Here is a 24,325-nt window from a genome sequence, read left to right as displayed (position 1 = left end):
AGATGATGTTGCTGGCGGATGGACCACAGCTCAGCCACCTTAGCCATGACAAACGTCAGTGGCTTGTGGTCCACAAAAGCAATGAAGTGTTGACCTTCCAGCAGGGAATGAAAGCCCCGTCAACCCACTGCTCGTAGACAGCATCGACAGCATCAGCGTTTGAGGTGATGGCGATGGCAGTCCACAAGGTGCTTAGGCTTACCTTTCAAGGCGTCATGCAAAGGCCGCATGAGCTGAGCGGCTCGAGGGATGAAGCGGTGATAAAAATTCACCATGCCGAGGAACTCCTGCAGGGACTTGACAGTGAGCAGGCTAAAACTGTGTGGTCGCCTCCACCTTTGATGGGAGAGGGAATATCGGTGCGCGAGGAGGGGAATGGCAACCTTTGCCGTAACAAAGTCCCAACCGAACTGCTGTCCTCCGAAACACAATTCAGCGTACCTCGTTCCATATGTGCGGATGGGGCTACCATTGGCAGCTTCCATAGGGGGGCCGTGGCTGTGGGTCACCATGTCCTAAACGGATGCAGGCAGGACGCTCCTCTGTGCTCCCGTGTTGCACAGGAAACGTTGTCCGAAGAGGCGGTCTCGGATGAAAAACAGCCTGCCTACGCGGCCGACGCTCATGGCCACTACTGAGCGCCGGCCCTGGCGTTTCCCGACCCTCCAAAACTACATGGTGAACAGCATTTGTTAGCCTTGGGTCCAAACTTCGCATGATAAAAAACGAAAGCCTGAAGGCTGTTGGGGTCCAGAAGACTGCTGCCGACGAGAAGTGGTTGCAGCGATGAGTGTGGGGTCGTCCAGCGTCACAGGAGCGATGTGCGCGGGAAAAAGCGCGGCCACACAACGTCCCTGACTCGCCAGGAAAAATGTATCAGCCTCTTCAGCCAGTCTCCGATAGTCAGTGATTGTGGTTTTGGCTAGTGCAACCCTGACTTGGGAAGGCAGCTGACGAAGGAAAAGCTGGATGAAAAGAAAATTGGGTCTGTGCTCACTCAAGAGATCCAGAATACGGTCCATGAGCTCAGACGGTTTGCTATCACCCATCTTGAAGGGAGAAGAGCCTTCTGGCTCTCTCAGCGTCCAACAGTTCAAATGTTTTCAACAGGTGGGCTTTGAGTGCTATATACTTCTCGGTTGCTGAAAGATTTTTAAGAAGACTTATTCTGGATGCTGAAAAAGATATGCAAAGATAGTAGTACTTTGTTGTATCCGCGGTGATCTCAACTGTGCTTCAGCCTGGGCGAAACATGCCGACGATTCCCAGAATTCAGGGTGTTTGAGGGTAACAGCGTTCGTGGTCATGGTCGTGTCATGTCTCCGCCAATCAAAAATGGCGCTGTTCAGCAATACTGGTATGGGGTTCAACGTCATCACACATTCGTTACATTTAAGAGACCATGATCCCTGGACAGTCATACTGACAGTATATGAAGTAACATGCCCTGATGAAGGCCCCAGCTGCTACGCGTGGGCATTTTTAGGTCCTTGTTGGACATGTCAGTTTCAAAATAAAGACATTTTAAACCTCTGGAGTGCCTTGGTCGTGGAGGATTTTTTTTTCTCCTTTTCTGCACAAACTATTTACCTTGGACCAAAGAGCACCCAACAACAAGCAGCATCAAAAGAACAAAGAGGACTGAGCATGCCACTAACCCTGAACATTTGCAGTATATGAAGTAACTCAGAACAGTAAATGCATAACACATTGGTTTAGGCTACTGCATGAAGAAACACACGAAGAACAAAGTGCTGTGTTTTAAGAATGGTGTGTAGAACCACTCAGAATTATGTAGCATATCACGTTTACTATAGCATTTATAATTGTGGAATGCCATAATAAAGAATAACACAAAGAGGGGAGGAACATGTAAAAATAGAACATATTTTAACATAGCCTCACTTATTTACGAGATACACCGTTGGTTCCATCTGCACTAATCGGATTGCGACCAATGTTCGAAAAAGGAAGAGGGTTTCTTACAGGGTGGCTCGAGGTGCGAAGGACCCTAGGGTGAAATTACTCGAACCATCCCTTTAAGAACATCCAATCAGCTGTAGGCTACAAGTCAGAGGGATCTCAATGACGTAACCAGACTGCAAGCAGTGGGGAGACCCTCGATAGCAATGATAACTGAGATGACCTTGCTATTCGAGAATTAAACTCAGTCATCATTGCTTTGCAGTCAAAGGACACCATTTCTGTGCCACATGCGAGGCGTGTAAGGGGACACAGAGGAGGGGCTCAATTGTATAATTAGTTCGAGTCTAATCGGAAATTAGTGGCATATAGGCTAATAATTAATTTGATCATATACAGTTTTTTTTAATTTTTTTATCTAAGATTGGATAGGGTGGTTCAGCCAATACACTGCAAAATCCCCCTTGTCTGGACGTTGTGCGCTGCGCGTATAGGCTACATCATATTTCAGATGTGTGGACTGAAATAGCCTAACTATTCATGTGCGTATTAGGCTGCTGGAACTGAATGATCCTACGGTGTTTATGAGAACACACAGTGTTTGAATGACATTAATTTAAGGAGGACATTGTGCTACATGCAGAAAAGGGATGTGGTCCAGTGTATTGCCATCGCGGGTCGTGTCGTGACAGTTCAGACGTCCGGGGTTTGTATGCTGTTAAACAGAGAGCATCACTGCAGCCCACGATGAGAATTGTTGTTAGGCTACAATATTGCAGCCCCTTGAAGGAGTGATGCAAAACGCTGGAAATGTCTTCGGAGGTCCTGAGTGAGTATTTACGTTGACACCTGTGCTTCATGAATTTCTACCAATGTATTGCATTCCATCAGGTGATTCACTAGCTTATGTCCCAAGTGGAGACTAACCAACGTGTCTATAACGTCCCTCATATCACTAGATGGCATGAACCCTGTCAGCAAAGAGAGGGAAGCTAGGTCTTCTTCATATGGCGTTGAAATGTACCAAAGTGTTGCCATTTTCATACGCTAGCCTGAAACGCATTTAAACTAATCACGCAATAATCGAGTCGTATTCATGTTTAAAATAGCCCGTATCCTTAAAAAAGAAAACATAAAAACGTTGCAATAACTAGACGTTATAGCCTGTTTTGGATAATGCATTGATAAACTATCCTTGTCCCAAAGTCTATTATGTTACTGTTGCGGCCGTTTGCTGGGGCTATAGACCATACATTTCGATAGGACGGCGCATGCATGTTATATTATTTCACAATTGTTTTGAAGTTGGCTGAAGCCCATCTATTATTTCATTTGTATGCATCTCACAGCAGGATATGCTATATACCCTCCTGTGAGATGCATAGGCTACTTCACTGAAACTGTCTGTAGTCTGAAGATCTTAAACATTTAAGGGCAGACAGTATTTTGTACAATGCTTATGAGTGATTAAGGCTGAATTAGTGGAGTGTAGTTGGAGCTGAAAGGAAATCCATCATAACATATGTCTATGACCTAGTTTTGAATATCCACATTAGATGTTTTATCTTTCATAAGTCTTGTGCTGGACAACTTTCTGATCCCAGATGATGAGATGAGATGAGATAATAATTCTGCCTTCACAGTTGCCCTATAAACAACTCAGTTAAAATGTGTTATAGCCTATGCTTGTTATAGCCATGGTAGACAGTAATCTGTTCTGTGTGTGATAAAATGGTCATTCGGTGGATCATTAAATGTGACATGACATGACAGTGACAAAAGTTCTTCTGTTATGATGATTTTCAAAAACTGCTTGGTAGGTAGTAGCCATAAACCACATTTCTCACTGTGCGCAGTTTTGCAATATGTGGCAAAAACAAAGCACTTTTGGCTCTGCAAATGCCAAGGATGCACATTGCATAAGCAGCACTTTCACATGAAACAGTAGGCTACAAATGTCAGATCAGCGAGGCAAACACAGATCCCCACTTCACATTCATAGACTGTTGATATTTTTGCAATGTTGACAGAAGTAATTCACACTAATGCAATGTAACTGAACTTCATCATGTAAACTGAGTGAAAACAACTTAACATAATCCGTTGCTGACCCATACTTATCACAGGCAACTTAAAAGGCAACTCAAAAGCACGTTTACAGACTCTAATCTCACTGTCCTTTCAGTTATAATTCTGAAATCCATGTGATATGCAGAGTTGTAGAAAACCCTGAATTTTTCTAATTGAAACCATTTGACAATGTAAGCAGGCACGATATAAGCATGATACAAACACAAAGATTTGTACAAAAACACAACTCAGTGTTAGTTAACCTATATCTTATCTGATCTTAAGCTATCCAACAAATTGACGGGCCATTTGTACGGTATATGCTTGACGTGCCATACATTTATGAGGACTTGATTGGATTTTAAAACACAGGGTGTGTAATCAAGTTCCAAGGGGAAAAAGGCAGCCGGAGCCTCTGAGCTGGATATGGATTCTCTTTGACAAGCCCGCGCAGTCATGCGATACAGTAGATCAAATCCTGGAAAACTTATCAGGGGAAGCATTGTGACAACAGAAGAAATGTCAGAGGGATCACTTGTAAAGTGGGCTGATGGTTCACTAAACCAATTCTAAGGGACATAATTAATTCTAACAGCAACCAATGGCAGCAACACATTCCTTAAATTGACATTATACTCATGATTGAATGAACATTTGTTTTGTAAAATAATGTGATGTCATGTTCTGAATTTCACTCATTGAGTGTCAATAGCATCATCTATCATCTAATTCTTTGTTCTGAATGCTTCACTATCATTTAGTTTTGCCCGCTTCCTTGATATCATTTCATTTGATGTTGACCTAATTAGATGAACAATTCAAATGGTTTCCTGTGGTTGTCCTATATGCAAAAGTTTCACTAGTGATTGTAGGACAAAAGCCCACAGTTTCCTTCCTGGGGTTTCCATTGTAATATTTCATGAGTGAGATTGAATCTAGATAATCCAATATATTATTTACTCTTAATCAGTTTAAAAGAAGATCAAGTTAAGAAGTAGGTGGTATCATGAAACTTGCCAGACATTGGCGCAGTTTTGGCCTTCACAGATAAGTCACATTTTAGCAACTTAATGGAGTAGTGTTGTCAAGGCAGCAATTTCACTGGTTTTGTTTTAGCATGGGCTTCCTCTGTAAAAGAGACTAACATTTAACTTCACAGCCTGCTGTTAAAATCCTTAAATACACAGACGTGTTTTTGTAAGATTTAATTGCCTCTTGTATAAAGCCTAGGTCGGATATAATGTATAACAAACCCAGTTTAGCGTTTCCCTCCATTGACACGTATCTCTCTTCTCTGGCTACCTGCTCAAGATAAGTGGTTTGGGAGGCGCCTCTCCCAGGCCAGGCAGTACATCATGTACCACAAATCCAGACTGAAGCCTGTGCCCACCGAAGACTGTGACATTGTCATAACCTTCCCAGGTGCTGTAAATAATTAAGTCAAGACTTAGACATTGAGACATGCCATTATGGATTTGTACTCTACAGATTATGGATTTGTACTCTACTCTACTATGTTTTACTTTTATTTTGCTCTATAGATAATATAGATGACCATACTTTGTTATGGCTTCTCAACCAAATCAGACTGGGCATTCCACAGATTATCGTACACATACGATACCATAAACACATCCGGGGGTTTGCTTTCTTCATCACCACCACTTTTGAGAAGTAAGTTGCACTAAACTATTATTTTGTAAAGTGTTACGCTAAAGTTAGTTCCTTACCTAGATTGTCCCTACATGTTGAATGTAAAAATGTGCTTGTTATTAATGATTTCTTACAGCTTGTTAAGAGGTGCAGAGCAAATAGGAATGTACAAGCAGGTCAAGTCTGAATATGGAGGTGGAATACGGCGATTTTCATGTGAGGAAGACACCATATATGAACACATAGAGAGTGAACTATGTTTCTTCACATCACAGGTGAGTTTATTTGACTAGAGTATGCTGTAGATTATGTAACTCATCCTCATGTGAAGTATAATGTCTGTTTACAATATTTCTGTTGGGTATTTTGTCAGGAACGCCAGACTATCATTAAATACTGGCTGGACAATCTCCGTGCCAGACAAGGGGATGTCCTTCACAACATTCACTTCCTGGAGGGCCAGCCAATTAGTATGTAACATCTGGACACAGTTCTGAGTTTAAAAACCTCTTGTTAATATGCAATCCGGTACAATATTTTAGTATTGTGTTTTATTTGTTTTAGTACCAGAGCTACAAACAAGGGGTGTAATCCTCCAGATGTTTCCTCTTCATGATCAGCGGATTCTCAGCCAGCTTATCACCTCCTGGGTTCAGGCTGTCTGTGAGAGACAACCTCTCGGTGAGTGCCATTTCTGTTCCGGCTCATCTCTATCATCAGCTGATGACTGCATGTCCACTATTGTGTCGTTGTAATTGGGCTCACTTTCCTTCCATTGCCAGATGATATCTGTGGTTATTTTGGGGTGAAGATTGGCATGTACTTTGCGTGGTTGGGTTTCTACACCAGCTCCATGCTCTACCCGGCGGTCATCGGCCTGCTGCTGTGGATGCTCTCGGAAGCAGATCAGGTGAGGCGTGCACACTTAGGTCAACGTTTGAATCGTATTGTTCTTTCCATGTAAGTTTGCACCTTACTGATGACATGCGCACACACAACTTCTTGTACTCAGAAAAGCCAAGACATCTGCTGTGTTGTGTTTGCCCTCTTCAATGTCATATGGGCCACACTCTTCCTGGAACGGTGGAAAAGAAGAGAGGCAGAGCTGGCATTTCAGTGGGGAACTCTTGACACGCCGGCAGAGTCGATCGAGGAGCCCCGACCACAGTTCCGAGTAAGACCAGCCGCACCCATCCAGTTGCCATACTAGTCCTTGCCGATCTTTCTTTACCCACTTACTTAAAAAAGCTACATTTTAGACCATTAAGGACTATCTCCTCCCAACAGGGCGCGAAGCGCAACAGTCCTGTGACGGGCTGTGAGGAGCTGTATTACCCTCCCTGGAAGAGGAACGTGTTCAGGTGGCTGGTCAGCCTCCCTGTGTGTCTCCTGTGCCTGTGCTTTGTGTTCTTGGCCATGTTCGTCTGCCTCGAGCTTCAGGTAAGAGGAGCAGACAGACTCCGCTGCTTTGGAGCTCCAGGCTAGACTGTAAATCGTTATGTTGATAGATGCACACAGCAAAGAATAAGACAACTTTTCTCTTCTGTTTGGAAGTGTTTTATTTCAGTTATACTTAGTTCAGTGCTTATTAATTATTTTCATTTTGTTTGGTCTAAAGTAGACAGCATGTTTGGTCCTCTCTTGGTTAACCCCAAAATTGGGGTCAACCAAAACAGACAGCATGTAGACAGGATGTTTGGTCCTGTTTCGGTTGACCCCAAAATTGGTTGATAGCCTGACATGGGTAAAAGCTTGGTAAAGTCATGGTGAATCTTTTACTCCTTCACGTGTCTGTATTTCCAGGAGCTTGTGATGGAAATGAAAGAGCTTCCCGGCGTCACTAGATTTCTTCCTAAAATCCTTCTTGCTGTAACAGTATCCACGTGTGATGAGGTGTACAAGAAGATAGCCCTTTGGCTCAATGACATGGGTAAGATGACAACCATTAAAAAATGACTTATAATGCAGGGCTCTCAAGTGTAACTAATGAGACACGCAACTGACGTATCTCCCACAACCTCACACCACACATGCCCTCTCTCACACTACATCTTTGCATCTGCTGATGCAATGTTATACTTTTAGTATTAGTCACATGTATGATAAAGGAATCCGTCTATTTTTGACAGTTTTTGAAGGTTAAACATACTCATAACCTACGATATGCACAGCGTTTCAAGATGGCACGATGCTCTGCATCAAAAGGAGTGCACAAGTTCAAATTCATGCATGGCATTAGCCTGGCTAGCACCTACCACCGTATTTGGTAAAATGCCTAGATCCGCTCATTGGGCGCCACGGATGTCTATCAAATGCATCTGTGCATAGCTCATCATCATCTTGCTTTTCCCCCCTGTTCTGTTATTGGTCCTCTATCTGAGGCAAAAATTAGGGCGGTAGTTTCCAGACTACCTTAGCAGCGTGAATGAAATTGCGCGCAAGGCAGCATGGGAACACCCAGGCTAGCATGGCATGGAATAAAGACTCAACTAACTATTTTTAGCTGCAAATGCATGCCTTGCTTCCTGCCTGATGTAGTGACATCTTAATTCACACAGCCCGTATAGATCACAGCCTTTCAAATACTGTATGAGTAACCTACTCTTTTGACCAGTATACTATGCATAGATACAGTAATGGATGGATTAACTTTTCATGAAGATGACTTAAAATAGCCCTAGTATTAAATGACACCAATGGACTAATTATTCCAACATATCATTTAAAAATTCAACAGCCAAGACTAGACAGAGAAAGAACCATGCAGTTTTATAATTCAACAGGGAGATGAGAGAAGGGCCATAAGAAGATGAAAGTGGAGAGTTGGGTCTTCCCAAAGTAAGTAAGAGACAGTGAAGTTGTTAGCCAGATACTGTAGTAGGTCCTTTTAAACATGTTCTACAGGTGACCCTGATATCATACCCATGGTCTCTCCTTTTTGTCTTTGTCAGTCAACACCTCCTCTCCCTTTCTTTCTCTCTGTCTCACACACATACAAGTATGCCACCAGGTAAATGGCAGACATACAGTAGCATCTAATGACCCATTTCTGCCAGTAGAAATGGTCTAACAAACACCTCAAAGGTAAAATCTGACTCCAAACTTGAGAGCCCTGTAATGACTTAATAGCCTATTATAACTGTAATGTCTTAATGACTTAATAGCCTATTATGACTGTAATGACTTCCATTGTAACCAAAAATGATAGCTTGTTTGGTAGACCATTTTATGGTTTGTTTGGTAAACCATTTTTTAGACAATTGGCTTCAAATGAGAGTTTGTTTTTCTTATGTAAGAGTGAAAGAAATTGGGTTTTATGAAATAGTAAACAAAAATCATCAACATTTTCTTGTTTCCTGCCAGAAAATTACAAACTGCAGAGTGCCTATGAAAACAATCTCATTCTCAAACTGGTCTTTGTAAGTTAAGTCGATGTAACACTGCTGTATATATTTTAATCTAAATCCTCATCATTTGTTTCTTATCATTTTTATACAACTGTCTCAACTTATTTTTTCTCTATAGTTTCAGTTCATAAATTCATACCTCAGCCTGTTCTACATTGGGTTCTACCTCAAAGATATGGAACGACTGAAGGAGGTAAGGCAATTAAATAATAAAAACAAAGTAGTCAACTAATGTGCTAAGCTGGAAATTCAGTCAGATGGCCTATATCTCAGGTTTTTAATATTAGCCTATGATGTCCACACAAAATGTAACTTCTGTTTATAGCAAAGTGTTTTCCCCTTAGTTTGCGGGTAACCTATGGCTATATCAATTCCCCTTGTGAATTAAATGTTTTCATGCATGTCTGAATAATGGGTGAGGAATGTTCAGGAGACAAACGATGCATGCATGTTTTAGGCATAGTGCAGGCCCTGTAAGTGCATTTATTTGATAGTTTCCCATGGGTGACGCCCCTGGACCCCCTCTAACTTTTAGGCTAAGTTTTGGGCTAGCTGTTTTCAACTCATGGTGGCGCACCTATTTTCAACTTCTGGTTGCACGCCTGGTGTGGGCTAGGTTTGTCTTATCTAGGTTTGGCCCTGGTTGCATGCCTGGTGTGGGCTAGGTTTGTCTTATCTAGGTTTGGCCTTTGTTGCACGCCTGGTGTGGGCTAGGTTTGTCTTATCTTGGTTTGGCCCTGTTCACATGTATTTGTGCTGTCCTGCTGTATTTAATATGATGTCACTGGACATAGATCTCTCAGCACCAACTCTGAATGACTTCCAGCGTCCCTGAATGACCTTGCAGTAAGCTATAGTACAGTACAAGATATGTAAAGTTATGTATAATACAGTACAGGATATTCAAAGTTATGTTCCTACAAAATAGAAAATGGAATTAAAAACAAAAACTCATTCTTTTATGCAGATGTTGGCTACCCTCTTAATTATCCGTCAGTTCCTGCAAAACATCAAGGAGGTGCTACAACCCTATCTGTATGAACACCAAAAATTGCGTGAATTCACCTTAAGGACTGTGTGGGAGGTCTTGCAGACCTCTATTTACAAATATGGACGTATAGCTTTAGGTAAGGCTTGGATGACTGGCAAAGCTGTGGACAAAAATGAGAAGTCCGGAGCCTCTGGGAAACCTGTGAAGAAGGGAAGGAAACGTCTACTGGCTGGATACAGAAACACTCAGGCTGAGGAGGGGGACGAAGAGAACACCCTCAAACAGAGGAAGGTCAGCTTCACCGAGAAGGTGGAATACAAAGGCGGCGTGTCTGGCGCGAAGACTGGACGCAGCCTCCTAGACGATGACAGTCCCACTCTGGTTGAGGAAGGCGCTGACCCTGCCACCATTTTTGAGATCTGTGACAACGATTCTGACACGGACTCTGGGGAGGCCATCAAGGATCCCCCTGGTAATGCTCACCCTCTGTCGTCGCCATCTGGGTCAAAAACCAACATCTCTCTCCCCCCAAGACAAAAAGCCACTGCCGAGTCAGAAACAGACAGCAAGAAAGCGTCCTGGATAGAACCACCAGATGAAAAAGAATCTCCCACTCTGACCCAGCCAGAGATTGAAAGCTGCATGCTGACATATGAGGTATGCTTGTAGTAGAATTTCCATTAGAATGAATAGTTATGTCCATTTATTCATAGAGCATTTAAAAACAACGTTTTAAAAAAGGCTCATACACACAAAATGCAACACTCGCAAAATTTCACATCAAACCAGACTGTGTCCGAAAGTCAGACTAATTAGAATACATGTGTTTAATAGCCTGCGTAATTGTGCGAACTTGGTGTGTGGGCTTTTACTTTTAAAAGAAAAAAAAGGAAGCCCTGTTGCTCTACCAGCTGATATGTTTGAAATGCATATGTGACCTGTTGTGACTTCTGTGAGTTGCTGTGCTTTATGTAGCAGGACACCCTTCAGGATTACCAGGAGATGTTCATCCAGTTTGGATATGTTGTCCTCTTTTCCTCGGCATTCCCCTTGGCAGCCATGTGTGCACTCATCAACAACATCATCGAGATCCGTAGTGATGCTCTGAAACTCTGCACGGGTCTGCAGAGGCCGTTCAGCCAGAGGGTGGAAAACATCGGACAATGGCAGGTCAGAGGCTCTGCACTGATATGTTCCTCAGCGATACACCTGGCGCTTTCAGTTGTTCAGTATTTTACCAACATGTGTACTAATGTGATAAGTACAGATGCGGTCGAAAAAACACCGGATATTGTTTCTGAAAGATTTAATTCCTTGTTTGTGTCTCTTTCTGAGCAGACAGCCATGGAGGCAATGGGTCTAATTGCCATTATAGTGAACTGCTACCTGATTGGCCAGTGTGGTCAGATCCAGAGGCTATTCCCTTGGCTGAGCCCTGAGATGACCATCGTCTCCATCGTAATTCTGGAGGTAAAGACTGATATTTAAACAACTTAACAGAAAGCACAAAGATGATGTGTATTTCCTCTTTGACATTGATATATTGATTGTCAGATCATATTGTGTTTGTGTGTGTGTGTGTATAAGATCTCAGAGGATTCTGTTTTTTTGCAGCACTTTGCCATTCTTCTGAAGTATGTCATCCATATGGCCATACCGGATATTCCTGGCTGGGTTGCAGATGAGATGGCCAAACTCGAATACAAGCGCCGGGAGGCTTTGAAGGTGCATTAATAATAAGACTCACATAACTGAACCACAAAAGTGCTAGGACCACAAAATGTTACTTTTGTTGACTTGGATGAAAACCCTTAGGGACAGCACAATGCCTAATCATCTGTGGAAAGAAAGCAGCACTAAATCAAACCTATTGTAACATAAATAGAAATGCTGAGATGGATAAAAGTGTTTTTAATTTAGTGGCAGCGATCTTTACGAAAGCTATGATTACAATTCTTATGATTCTCAAATTGAGATATTTCACGTTGCATGCTGGCTTTGCTGTCAGATAACGGGGCTTTTTGTAATAACTTTTTAGAACTTTTTTATGCAGCTGTTTATGTCTGTGTTGGTCTCTTTCAGCGACATGAGCGACAGGCTCAGCAGCAGTACCAGCTTCAGCTGAGGAAGAAGAGGGAGGAAGAGGAGCTGAGATTGGCTGAGCAACAAGCCCGGCAGGAATGGGACCAAGAAAGGGCCGAGACCCCAGAATCCCCCGTAGGCGAAGAGGCCCAGCACGACAGAGGGCTGGGAGTAGGGAAGCCTGGAGGGGACAAACCTAAGAGACCCAGTTCACTGTTGACCAGTAATAATGTGCTGAAGCTGAAGGGGAAGTTCACAACCCTCTCTTCTCCCACAGGTGGTGAACCCAAACTTCCAGGGTTCCTCAACTTCAAATTCCTCAAAAGCCCTGAGATGAAGAAAGACCCAGCAGCGGCCATCTCTGCAGCTGTAGCTGCAGCAGCCTCTTCGAATCAGGAAAAATCACAGTCTCCCAGCAAGTCCTTTAACCCAGGGAAACTTTTCCATTTTACCAAGTCGGACGGGACAGATCAGCATTCTAAAGCAGCGGATAGCACCAAGACCACCAGTGGACAACAATCACATCACCAGAATACAACACCAGAGCAGCTGCCCTCTCAGGAGGATGATGGTGAAGAGTCCACAGATTCAGATGCAAGCCCTTTTAAAAAACTGTGACGAGTCCTCATATAGCTATGTATGTTTAGCAGCAATACGCACACAGTGGCAGCACAGACGTGCCAACTGGCACATTAGAATGTTAGCTTGCTTAAATAAGGCATGACGAATTAAATGTATATCTATAAATGTATGTCTAATTGCATGGCACAAAACTGTTAAAATATGCACAGAACATTGCAGCTCAGAATTTCAGTGTTGATCACCAAGACATTTTGAATTTCACTTCTTTATGAGAAGTTTTATGTGCCAATTATTGTTAATATTCCATGAAATCTCTAAACTGTACATTTTATTTGAAAAAATATAGTTTAAAGACATTCTATTTTTCACTGATATTTTTTCCAATGTACTTTCTTTTTACAATGACCAAATAATAATAATAAAAAATACAACCTGTCTTGATTGTATTATTTATTATGACTATCCCATGGTCAGGACTAGGGCTGGGCGATATGGCAAAAAAATTGATCACGATTATTTTTCCCATATTGAACGATCTCGATTTTTAATCACAATTTTTTTTTCACTTTTTACGTTGGTTGCACCGGTGCGCCTAGCTTTTTTTTTAGGTGCACCAGCACAAAATGTAGGTGCACCCACATTTTTCATTGCATCGCCTTTAACGCCAAAAGGACACCTTTTATCGCACTCCTTTCATATAATGTGAATGATTTTTTAACAATAAGGCGTAGAAAAAGCTTGAAACACAATATATAGGCCTAAGGAATATGCATATTCTTTATAAAGAATTATATATATATATATATATACGTATATATATACACACATACACTGTATAATGCTTTCTACATAGGCCTACTGAAATTTCGGATATTCATGACATTCATGACTATTCATATTACAACTCCGCCTCTTTAATTTCTTGAAGCCTCAAAATATTGTAAACAAAGTAGCATAGCATTAGTTGTCTAGCTTAGTCTACTGGTTGGACTGTTCAGTTTCCCCACGTGTGTTTAAGTTTCAAGGTAGGCCAAAACTTTTTCTCCTTGGGACAGGCCCTTTTGAGTCTTGGAGCTGGAAAACATTGAGATGATCAGTCAACTTGAATGCAAGAGTTTTAATAAAATTTGTGCAGTATGCTATGATGCTAACCGGATTTTAATTATGATTTCGCTAGTCGTCTTCTACAGGCCTACGTCATTGATTTCACGATTGTCAAAGTACATGTCGAGGGGGGGTGTTCATTAAGCGCGCCGCGCACGAGAGATAGATAGAGAGAGAGAGCGAGAGAGAGAGGGAGAGCGAGAGAAAGCGGTCCTAGGAGAGAGGGTTTACTTGATACAGTTTGGTAAAGTTGCACGCATAGTCTAGCCACGTTTACATGGCAACTCGTGAAAGAAATATATGCTTTCACCCGAGCCGCGTCAGGCGCACCAGTGCGACCTAGAATTGTTTTCAGGCGCACTGTTGAAAATGTTGGGTGCATGAAGACAGTGCGGTGCCAGGAAAGCGGGTTGTGATGGTTGTCGTGCATTTTGCTGCAGCATGTTATGCACGTGATCGAGAAAGTATACCCACAGCTGATCACCGTGATCGAACTTAAGTTGATCGCGATCACAAATCGAGATCGTATAATCGCCCAGCCCTAGTCAGGACACAGTAAAATGTTTTTGTGTCTCAAAATGACAAATTGAATGTTAAAAACAAGACGACTGATATGTCCATGAGTCTATTCAATCCATGTTGAGATAGAAACGCAACATCATTTTGGCTGCTTCAAATGAAAATGAGCAGATAAGTTCACACACCATGGAAGAGCTGACAAAATTGAAGAAGAGCATAGAAAAGATGACAAAATAAAGCATGTTTATTTAAAAATTCCAACTCATAAGTATAGCCAGAAAAAATCCTTTACAAATGCCTGATCTTGTTGTGGCTGACCAGAATAATCAGTGATTTATGAATGTTAGATAAATGCAGCCTACACATACATTGTGATATGCCTAAAATCCAATAATATCAACACATTGTTACAATGTCAATGTACATAGGACACAGGAAATTAAGTGGGTTTAGAAGCTTGATCATCTTCACCAAAGGCCTGGCAAACATGATGCATGTTCTTTTAAACAATTTGGACAGGTAGACACAGAGTGGACATGACTATTGTTAGCAATCTTGGCAGTGGCACTCTGGTTTTGCATGCTACTGAAACGTTTAAGGTCTGTAACAAATAGACAAAAAGTGGAGTGTCCGCAAACCTCCATTGGATTTGCGCTTCATAGGATCTTCACAACAGATGTACACACAGAGACACAAAGGCTTTTTTATACAGATCTACTCTCCCATATAACATTTAAATTCTGTACAAATTTACCATTCAACACTATTTATAAAGATTACTCAAATTATTCAATTAAGGCTCATCATCATGTATTGTGTGTGCGCACATCCCTCAATGATCAAAACATGCTATGAGAGAGAATATAGCATTAAATAACACCAGAGTTGAATATGTCAGAGTAATATCTGCCTCGAACAAAACCCAAGAGCTGGAGCTGGCAAGACCATAACACTTGACATGTAAACTCAAGCAACACTGCTTTCAGTATTTTAAATCCACGTGTGTACTTGATAGAATAGTACTTTATTCAAGACTTCAATAAATTACTGAATCGATGAGATCAGGACAAAAACATTACAGTGTGCCAAGCAAGTGTTGTCAGCCAATGAAGGGCTGAAGACAAAACTGGTCAACATATCTTGCCACTATGCCAGAAAACTCAGCCATTGCAAGACAACTGAGAATGAACAGTTGTAATGAGTTGCACTTAAAGAAAAGGAAACACAACGCAATCTCCAAAAATAAACCAGCTTCACAATCTCAGATAAAGCAAGCTGTACTTTATCCATTGTCTGTATCTGCTGTCTTGGCCTGTGTGCTTGTTAATCCTTGAACAGCCACATGTCCAGCAGGTTGTGGCTGATCACATGTGGTGAACAGGGAAAAAGTCTAGGAGTCCTCATTCATCTCACGGCTGCCAGTCCGAGCGATTTTCCTCGGAGGAGCAGGGCTCTCCCCTTCGGCTTGCTCCTGTTCCCGTTTTTTAGCTGCATTCTGTAGAAAATCACAGGAGTGAAATGCACATATTGTCAGTCATAGCTTAAGGGAGGTAAGGGAGGATTTTATTCAATCAATCCACACATTAGCAAACTGCTGACTTACTTTCTTGTCCCACTGTTGATGAAGGTATCGCAATAGAATGTTTGTTTTCTCAGTGACGATGACTGTCAAACACAAAACCAAAACCAAATATTGGTTAGAACTTACAAGACTAATGAAATTGATTGGTCAGAGTTGATTGTTTCTTTCTCACAAAGCTAGGGACATCACATTTAAAAAGCAAATGGCAAGGACAGAAGCCATTGCTGGCTGAATCTTACCAATCTGATAATTTAATAAAAGCTTGACCTACAGCATCATAACGATCATGTGGGCTAGACCTTAAAGGTGAATCAGCCATTACAACAGAGGAAGACCATATTACACATCATTCAGCAGAATCTACTTGACTTCCTAAATGAGCACTTACAACTGGCAGTGTTAAACTTGTATCAAACGTTTATCTACATTCATTTCCTATTACTTGATAGACATGCCCCAAGACTTGATCATCTCATGCCATGCAAAATGCCTGTTCGCCCGTGTGGCACTCACTCTGTTCTGAGGGAAACTCGCGTGTTGGGAGATAGACTGAGGGTCTCCTGTTCTAGAGTGTGAAAGGTGAGAAAACAGGCACAAAATAAAACACATTAGAAAAATAGGCCAGCACAAACCACAGCATGTAACCCACATGCACAAGCTTGCCTGCAAGGGCCATGGTGATTGGTTGAGTGTCAGCAGGTCGGTGTCACTGAGTATGCATGCACTACATAACTTTACACAAAGAAGGATAACTAAATACGACACAGGTGGCACATTAAGCCAGAATAACATATGCTAGCCATAGACAGATTGTAATATATATTTTTACGATGCATGTGTATAGAGATGTGCTTGCGTAGACAGGAGGTAGGAACAATTTTATGTGATGTATTGCGTCAAACCATCAACAAACAAAGATGGTATCTTTTCAGTAACTTGTCATGCAGGAGTTGGCCTTACAGGCTGTTCATAGCCAACACTAACATGTCTTGTGATCGGATCAATACATCAGTTCACATCTGGCATTAGAATACATCTCCATGTATCTTATAATTTGTTCTCACTTGCCCACTCTATTCACAAAAAAACTGCATATGATTTCTGTTTGAAAATACCAAATGTGTGAGGCAAGCCCTCACTCTGCTTAGAAAACCCAAGCTTTTTCAACGGGGCAAGACAAAATCGGAAAAATTACAGAACTGCTGGGGTTTATCAAGCAGAGGGGGGAGCAGGACCTTTGAGCATGGGATTATCATCTTTGCTTCATGAGACAATAATCCACTATGGCCATAAGAGGGCAGTAAATTACAACATGCATGCAAACAGGCAATACCAGTTCCTTTATAGGATTTAGCATAAAAATATTGCTTTTCACTTCATTCCACCCTTGGTAGTTCTGACAGCATGCCACAGATTTATATCCCTGCTTCTATTTACTGGGCTAAGTAAAGGCTGATGTTGTGATTTTCCATCTTGATAAACTTTATTCATATCTGAACCATTTCTGTTGCTTGCTAGACATTAAAATGCTCACAATGTCAATATATATACAGTGAGGAGCACATGTATTTGATACCCTGCTAAAACAGGAATATAAAATCATCATTTGACAATTGATCTTAATGCCTTAACTCAAAAAATTAGTACAAATCAAACCGCCAAGGACACCAATTTTCTTTGTGATTGAAGAATGTATCGTAAATAGATAAATGTTTTCCTTAAATGCTAGGGGAAGGAAGTATTTGACCCCCTATGTAACCCTATGGGAATTTAACACATAGGGTTAACATAGGGGCAGGCAGATTTTTATTTTTAAAGGCCAGCTATTTCATGGATCTAGGATATTATGCATCCCGATAAATTTCCCTTGGCCTTTGAAATTAAAATAGCCCCACATCATCACATACCCTTCACCATAGCTAGAGATTGGCATGGTGCTTTTTCCAGTAGGCCTATTAGCCTGTTTGATTTGCATTGAGCTCAATGAGCATCAAACAGGCTAATAGGCCTACTGGAAAAAGCACCATGCCAATCTCTAGCTATGGTGAAAGGTATGTAATGATGTGGGGCTATCTTAATTCCAACGGCCAAGGGAACTTTATCAGGATGCATAATATCCTGAATCCATAAAATAGCTGGCCTTAAAAAATAAAAATCTGCCCGCCCCTATGTTAACCCTATGTGTTGAATTCCCATAGGGTTACATTGGGGGTCAAATACTTACTTCCCCCTAGCATTTAGGAAGAACATTTATTTATTTACGAAACATTCTTCCATCACAAAGAAAATTGGCGTACTTAGCGGTTTTATTTTTACTCAATTTTTGAATTAAGACATTAAGATCAATTGTCAAATGACGATTTTATATTCCTCTTTTTAGGCAACTTTAGCATGGTATCAAATACATTTTCTCCTCACTGTATATGGTACATCTACAAATGTAAACTGGGATATAAATCCAACAGTCAAGTTTTTTTTAGCATTATTATTACTATTAGAAATGGTCTGAGGTATTGGATGCTGAATGCGTATTCATTCTTTGGACGTGACGTCATAACTACTGGCTGGCGGGCAAGGACATTATTCTCCAGCAACGAAACCCAGTAAACAAATGAAGAATCTTGCCAGGACGTCGTCAGTTTTACTATACGAAAGTTGGTGTTTTGAGGTGAAAATGACATGCCAGATTGTTGTGCAATTAGATGCACACGCTGGGGTTACAAGCTTGTGTACATTAAGATGAGCACTTCATCATACGACGGAACAGATGTCACTTTATGTATAGCTACAAACATGCAAACGTTAGCCACTGGTGTCAGCGTTTCTTGCCTGCCAGTAGTCACATGACTGCAAGGCATGAGTAGAGAGCATGTCACACAATCACTACTGGAGAGGAAAAAGCTGATCATAGGGACAGATCTCCACACACTTCTCCTAGACTTATATGTTACTTTTTGATGCCAAGGGACTTCGTCAATTACCCTCAGTAACAAGAAGTCCTAAAATTAGGACTGGCATGCATATCATTTTTAGGAGTTTCTCTGAAATCTCTGTACAATGTTCCATCTCCCTGTGCCACTGATGGAAAAAATTACAAAAACAATGAACACAAAATTGTGCATCACAGATACTTACCGATGTTTTGCACACTGAATCTGAATGAAACTTGCTGAAGTTGCTTTTATTGTACACGGGCAGTCCTTTTAAAAAATCCGCCTGAAAGCAAAAAAATAAAACCCACACAATTACACATTAAACATGAGGTAATTGGCATTAAATATAAAACCTTTTGTCAAATATCAAACCATTCCACCATCAAAACACTAAACCAGAGCCACACAGTTATTCACCAAAATTTTATTTTTTTAATGTGCGTCTTTCTCTAAATTGACTTTACATTTGTACTAGTGTGCAGCGTTTATACTGGCACTGTTACAAATAATGGCCTTGGGTTCCAACTTCCTGCAACATAGCCCATAATTGGCTTGGAATACAGAACTAAAGCTGCAACAATTAATCGACTAATGGATTGGTTGTCGATTGTTACATTTATCACGCACTATCGCAAATGGACTGTACAAGGCATTTGTAGATATATTCTTAGGCTCATAAATAGACCCTAAGTTGGTCTAAGACAAGCATTGTGTGTGTACTTTCAATCTTAAAGGACACACACACACACACACACACACACACACACACACACACACACACACACACACACACACACACACACACACACACACACACACACACACACACACACACACACACACACACACACACACACACACACACACACACACACACACACACACACACACACACACACACACACACACACACACACACACACACACACACACACACACACACACACACACTATTAAGAGAACCTAAAGGGCTCCAATAGCAATTCACAAACACATGTTCACAAACACATGTTCAATTTTGTGAGATTGCATCCTTATGCACACACACACACACTCTTACATTGTCCAACATGGCTATCACAGGCTAAGCACCCTGGTTTAAATCCTACCTCAATGGGCAATCGTTCAATGTCATGGATAGGACAAACGTCCGCTTCTCAACGCCTCGTCACAGGGGTGCCCCAAAGCTTGGTGCTGGGGCCCCCTCTCTTTGCCATGTACTACACCACCACAGTTGGCTTTATCCACTCATTTGGCCTCTCATACCACTGCTACGTACATGATAGCCAGCTCTATCTATCTCCCCCGGTCTCAACACACATTTTGGATTGTCTCTGATATCCATATGGAGCATCATCTCCAACTGCTGGTCTTCCCAGCAAAACAAACTAGCCTATAGGCCAACACCACAACATCGGTATCAAACTGCACTCTTTAGCTCTTGCTTCTACGCAGGTTGCAAGAAAGTGGGTGTTAAGGTTGATGACCAGAGACTGTCTCTGACCATGTCACCTCTGTCGCCCTATCATGCCACTTTGTATTATTCAATATGAAGGCTAATCAGGCCATATCTAACCCACGATGCCACCGAGCTCTTGGTACAGACCATGGTTATCTCTCGTCTCGTCTCAGTTACTCTACCGCTCTCCTCTAAGCCTTTTGGCTTGAGCAGTGACACCATTACAGATGGTCCAGAACGCAGCGGCACATCTGGTTCTCAATCAACCAAAAAGGCATGTTAGTTTCCCGCTGGTCCTTGGATTCCACTGGCTACCCCAAGCAGCCTGAATCAAATTCAAGTCACCAATGTTTGCATACAAAGGGATTGCTGGATCTGCTCCCACTCACCTAAACGTCGTCATAAAAGCGTGTTACCCTTCGGCCACTCCATTCCTCCAAGGAGCGCCATCTGGCGCCACCGCCTCTACACACAAGGCAATCCAGACTATTTCTCATTTGAAGCTCCCCATCGGTGGGATGATTTACCAAGCAGGGGCCAGAAATTCTTGAAGACCCAATTCTTCCAACCCATCTAAAAACCCAACACATCTAACATGCACTTACAATGCATTTCCTTTTCTTGCAATCCAGACTATTTCTCATTTGAAGCTCCCCATCGGTGGGATGATTTACCAAGCAGGGGCCACAAACTCTTGAAGACCCAATTCTTCCAACCCATCTAAAAACCCAACACATCTAACATGCACTTACAATGCATTTCCTTTTCTTCCATCCTTCTACCTCCTGTTACCTAGTCACCATTGCAGTGTAGCTTAAATGTTATCACTCATTTTGTGAGGCGCTTCGGATAAAAAACGTCTGCAAAATGGATAAATATAAATGTAACGACCTTGTGCAATGCGGATAGACAAATGAGAGAGTAGCCCAAATATAAGCTACTTTGTTGCTGCTGATTTGACTTTTTGAAGCACTGCACAGAAATATGTAGACACACAGACACTCTCACACATAACTTTATAGACCACATAGGTGCACACCATAAACAATAAAGAGGTACACACATACTACAGACTCGCGCACGCATGCACACTATGGGAAAATATAGACACGCCACAAACTGTTGTTTAAATAACATAACCTTAAGTACACTGTAACCGATGTGGATACAGGAGTACCTTGGTAAATGCCCTGTAACTACGCGATGGCCTATCAACAACAGGCAGTCAGCTAGCTAATAATAGTTTGGTTTGCTCTTCTGTGCCGTGCCATGCCATGCCAAAAACGGGATAATTTCCGTCAGGAAACTAACATGACATTTGCATTATAAAGAACATTACAATTGAACGTTACTTGTAAACGTTACGAGATTGTTTCCAGGGTTAACATTAAATCAATAGATTTATGCATTGCTATGTGTATTGCTCCGCACACTTACAATGCCTCCAAAAACTTCCACAGTATGTTTGCAGTTAATGTGTGTTAACTCCGGAGCATATCAGCTCGCCAACCAGTTACTTAAGACTTAAGCCTCAACAGTAAACATAATAGTTAGCGTAATACACTCGTTGGTAATACGTTAGCAAGCTAACGTTAGCTACCTTGTGTGACCACATAATGTTAACGTTATGTCAGAAGAGAAACTCTGTGAAACGTTAGTTTGTGATTCTAAAGTTGAACATGAACTTAACATTTGTAAGAAAATTGTGCTGAGGCGTTGGTTAACTTACCTTATCCATGGCTCGTTGATTCTATTGATGTTAGCTGGCTATTTCAGCTGTTATCGTAAAATGATATCAGTCAACGCTAGCAGGCTATAACATGAACGTCAATTCAGCCAGTTAGCATTTGTAACGTTAGCTAACATTAGCTGACGTTATCTACAATGCCGCCACATACAACAAATTTCTTAGGACCCAATCAGCTATGCCACACGAAAACCTCTAACTTAGCTTGATCCAAATGACCGCTAGTTTTAAGAAATCTTAGTACTGCCGAGTGACGACCAAAATATTGGTCACTATCATAATAGCTAGGTAGTGCTAGCTGAGTTAACTGGAACGTGGTTACTCGACAACAGAAGGTTAACGTTAGCTCGCTAGCTAACGTCACAAGTCATCGCTATCAGAAATTCTCCTTCTAAAACCCGTCTCAATGTTGACGTATTTCATAAAGTGGAACTACCAGCAAAATAGAGCAATTATATTTAGCTAACAAACTAGCAGACTAATACAATTGTCTGGCACCAACTGGTTCATCTAGTAAGCTAGCAGTATTCACCCCTGTCTGAACAGGCCAACGCCACAGACAGTAAAAAAGGTAAAACAGCTACAACTACCGTCTGGAGAGGGAAATGCGCGAATGGTGAGATTTGGCCTGTTCATCACCTACAGTGCCCTCCATAAAGTTGACTATAAAGAGGAATATAAAATCTTTTGGAAATTTATCTTAATGCTTTAAATGAGAAGAAAAGAGAGGAAATGTCCAACCTTTGAGGACGTCAATTTTCTTTGTGAATGAACAATGTATAAATAGCCTAAATGTTTTCCTTAAAATAAATGCCAGTCATTTCATGGATCCATGACACTATAAACCCTGATAAAGTACCCGCCTTTGGAATTAAAATAGACCACATCATACCCTTCACCATACCTAGATATTGGCATGGTTTTATTTCAGTTAGCCTATTAGCTGGCTTGATTTGCATTGAGCTCTTTGAGAATGAAACCAGCACTTTCAATATAAAACTCTTCATATTTTTCCATCCAGGATCACCCATATTACTTCTATGCCAGTTTTTTACAGGAACATCGAATTGGATCACTGTAATGTAACTACGGAATTTCAGGATTACCAAATCCCGTTTACCAGAGCTTTGAATTGATCCCAAACCAAGTTCAAAGTTTTGAAAAGCCCAAAGGGCAGGTTTGATCCAAATCAAATGTAAGAAGGGAAAAAAAAATCCAGGACTGAATTACATAATCTGATTTTATTTCAGAATCTCTCTTTTGCCTTTGAATAACCCATTTCCAAGATTTGATCCAACCCGTTATTCGAAATCCCACTAGATTACTTTTGAAAAACTGGGCCAAGGTAGCCTGGGTTTTCCCATACTGCCTTGCGCGGTGATTTCAATCCCGCTGCTAAGCCAGTCTGGAAACTAACGCCCAAATGTTCGCCTGATGTTGGCGAACCAATCACAGAACATCCGAGAAGTTTCCGTTGCCTTCTTGCGTCTACATTCGACGACAAAGGATTTACGGCAGCCCTTAGCGTTGCATACGAACGAGTTGGGTGAGCTATGCGTATTTGATAGACATCCGTGGCGCCCAATGAACGGATCTGGGCATTTTTTCAAATACGAGGAAATGAACGTCTGGTTGCCAGACCACGTCTCATTTGAGAAGTGGTAGGCGTTAGCCAGGCTAGGGCCAAGGTGCTTATTGATAGTCATGTCAAATGAACAGGAAACTGGTTTGCCAACTTCAAGTAAGCTAGTGCACAGAGCCCATAAACGACAGTACAATTTTCTGGTTTTCATAGGCACATATGATTAACATAATACACACAGGCATACTTATTAGAAACTCTTTCTTCATAGACATATCAGACTTAACCTTTCACTTGCTAGTGACGCCTATTTGCTGTGCACAGAGGCTGCTTTGTTGGTGATTTTGTGTTGTTTGGTTTGGTTGGTAGAGGACCCATCATGAGTGTGGTGGGGGTGAGTCTGGGGCACCAGACACCAATGTTGAGCCTTCTGGAAGTGTTGTGGCCCCTTCTCAACCTCTCTCCTCCGGCTCATTCCCACTGATGTATAAAAAACACTGGATAGACTATCCCATTGTTGCCACCCCATCATTCTTTATATACATCAGTGGAATGAGCTGGAGGACCGCAGAAGGAAGGCGAAAGACGAATGAGAAGAAACCAATAAAATGCCTATAAAGGAAGGTGCCTGTGATTTGTTAGAGATACTGGTTTGGACCGTAAATAGGCGTGGGTGCCGCTGTGTATCTCC

At 41.6% G+C, this 24,325-nt stretch overlaps 2 protein-coding genes across 2 annotated transcripts; one reads left to right on the top strand and one right to left on the bottom strand.

Annotated features, from left to right (window-relative positions):
• The first annotated feature begins 2,399 nt into the window (after window positions 1-2,399).
• ano8a (anoctamin 8a) lies at window positions 2,400-13,109 on the top strand. The gene is made up of 17 exons (XM_062555685.1): window positions 2,400-2,752; window positions 5,305-5,415; window positions 5,535-5,667; window positions 5,783-5,921; window positions 6,020-6,116; window positions 6,211-6,327; window positions 6,429-6,556; window positions 6,659-6,820; window positions 6,934-7,086; window positions 7,450-7,576; window positions 9,010-9,065; window positions 9,172-9,246; window positions 10,021-10,701; window positions 11,020-11,214; window positions 11,383-11,514; window positions 11,659-11,769; window positions 12,127-13,109. Exons 1-17 carry the CDS (start codon window positions 2,734-2,736, stop codon window positions 12,742-12,744), a joined length of 3,054 nt encoding a protein of 1,017 aa, XP_062411669.1. The 5' UTR covers window positions 2,400-2,733; the 3' UTR covers window positions 12,745-13,109.
• Window positions 13,110-14,538: 1,429 nt separating this feature from the next.
• Window positions 14,539-22,633, bottom strand: LOC134069246 (DET1- and DDB1-associated protein 1-like). The gene is made up of 5 exons (XM_062525153.1): window positions 22,035-22,633; window positions 19,049-19,129; window positions 16,427-16,478; window positions 15,935-15,996; window positions 14,539-15,826 (listed from the first exon to the last, which is right to left on the bottom strand). The coding sequence occupies exons 1-5, from the start codon at window positions 22,041-22,043 to the stop codon at window positions 15,722-15,724; spliced, it is 309 nt and encodes a 102-aa protein (XP_062381137.1). The 5' UTR covers window positions 22,044-22,633; the 3' UTR covers window positions 14,539-15,721.
• Window positions 22,634-24,325: the final 1,692 nt, after the last annotated feature.

The sequence above is a fragment of the Sardina pilchardus genome, chromosome 2 (genome assembly GCF_963854185.1).
Source record: "Sardina pilchardus chromosome 2, fSarPil1.1, whole genome shotgun sequence".
Classification (NCBI taxonomy): domain Eukaryota; kingdom Metazoa; phylum Chordata; class Actinopteri; order Clupeiformes; family Clupeidae; genus Sardina; species Sardina pilchardus.
The sequence above is the reverse complement of the archived record's forward strand: the minus strand, read 5'-3'. Positions and strand labels throughout refer to the sequence as shown.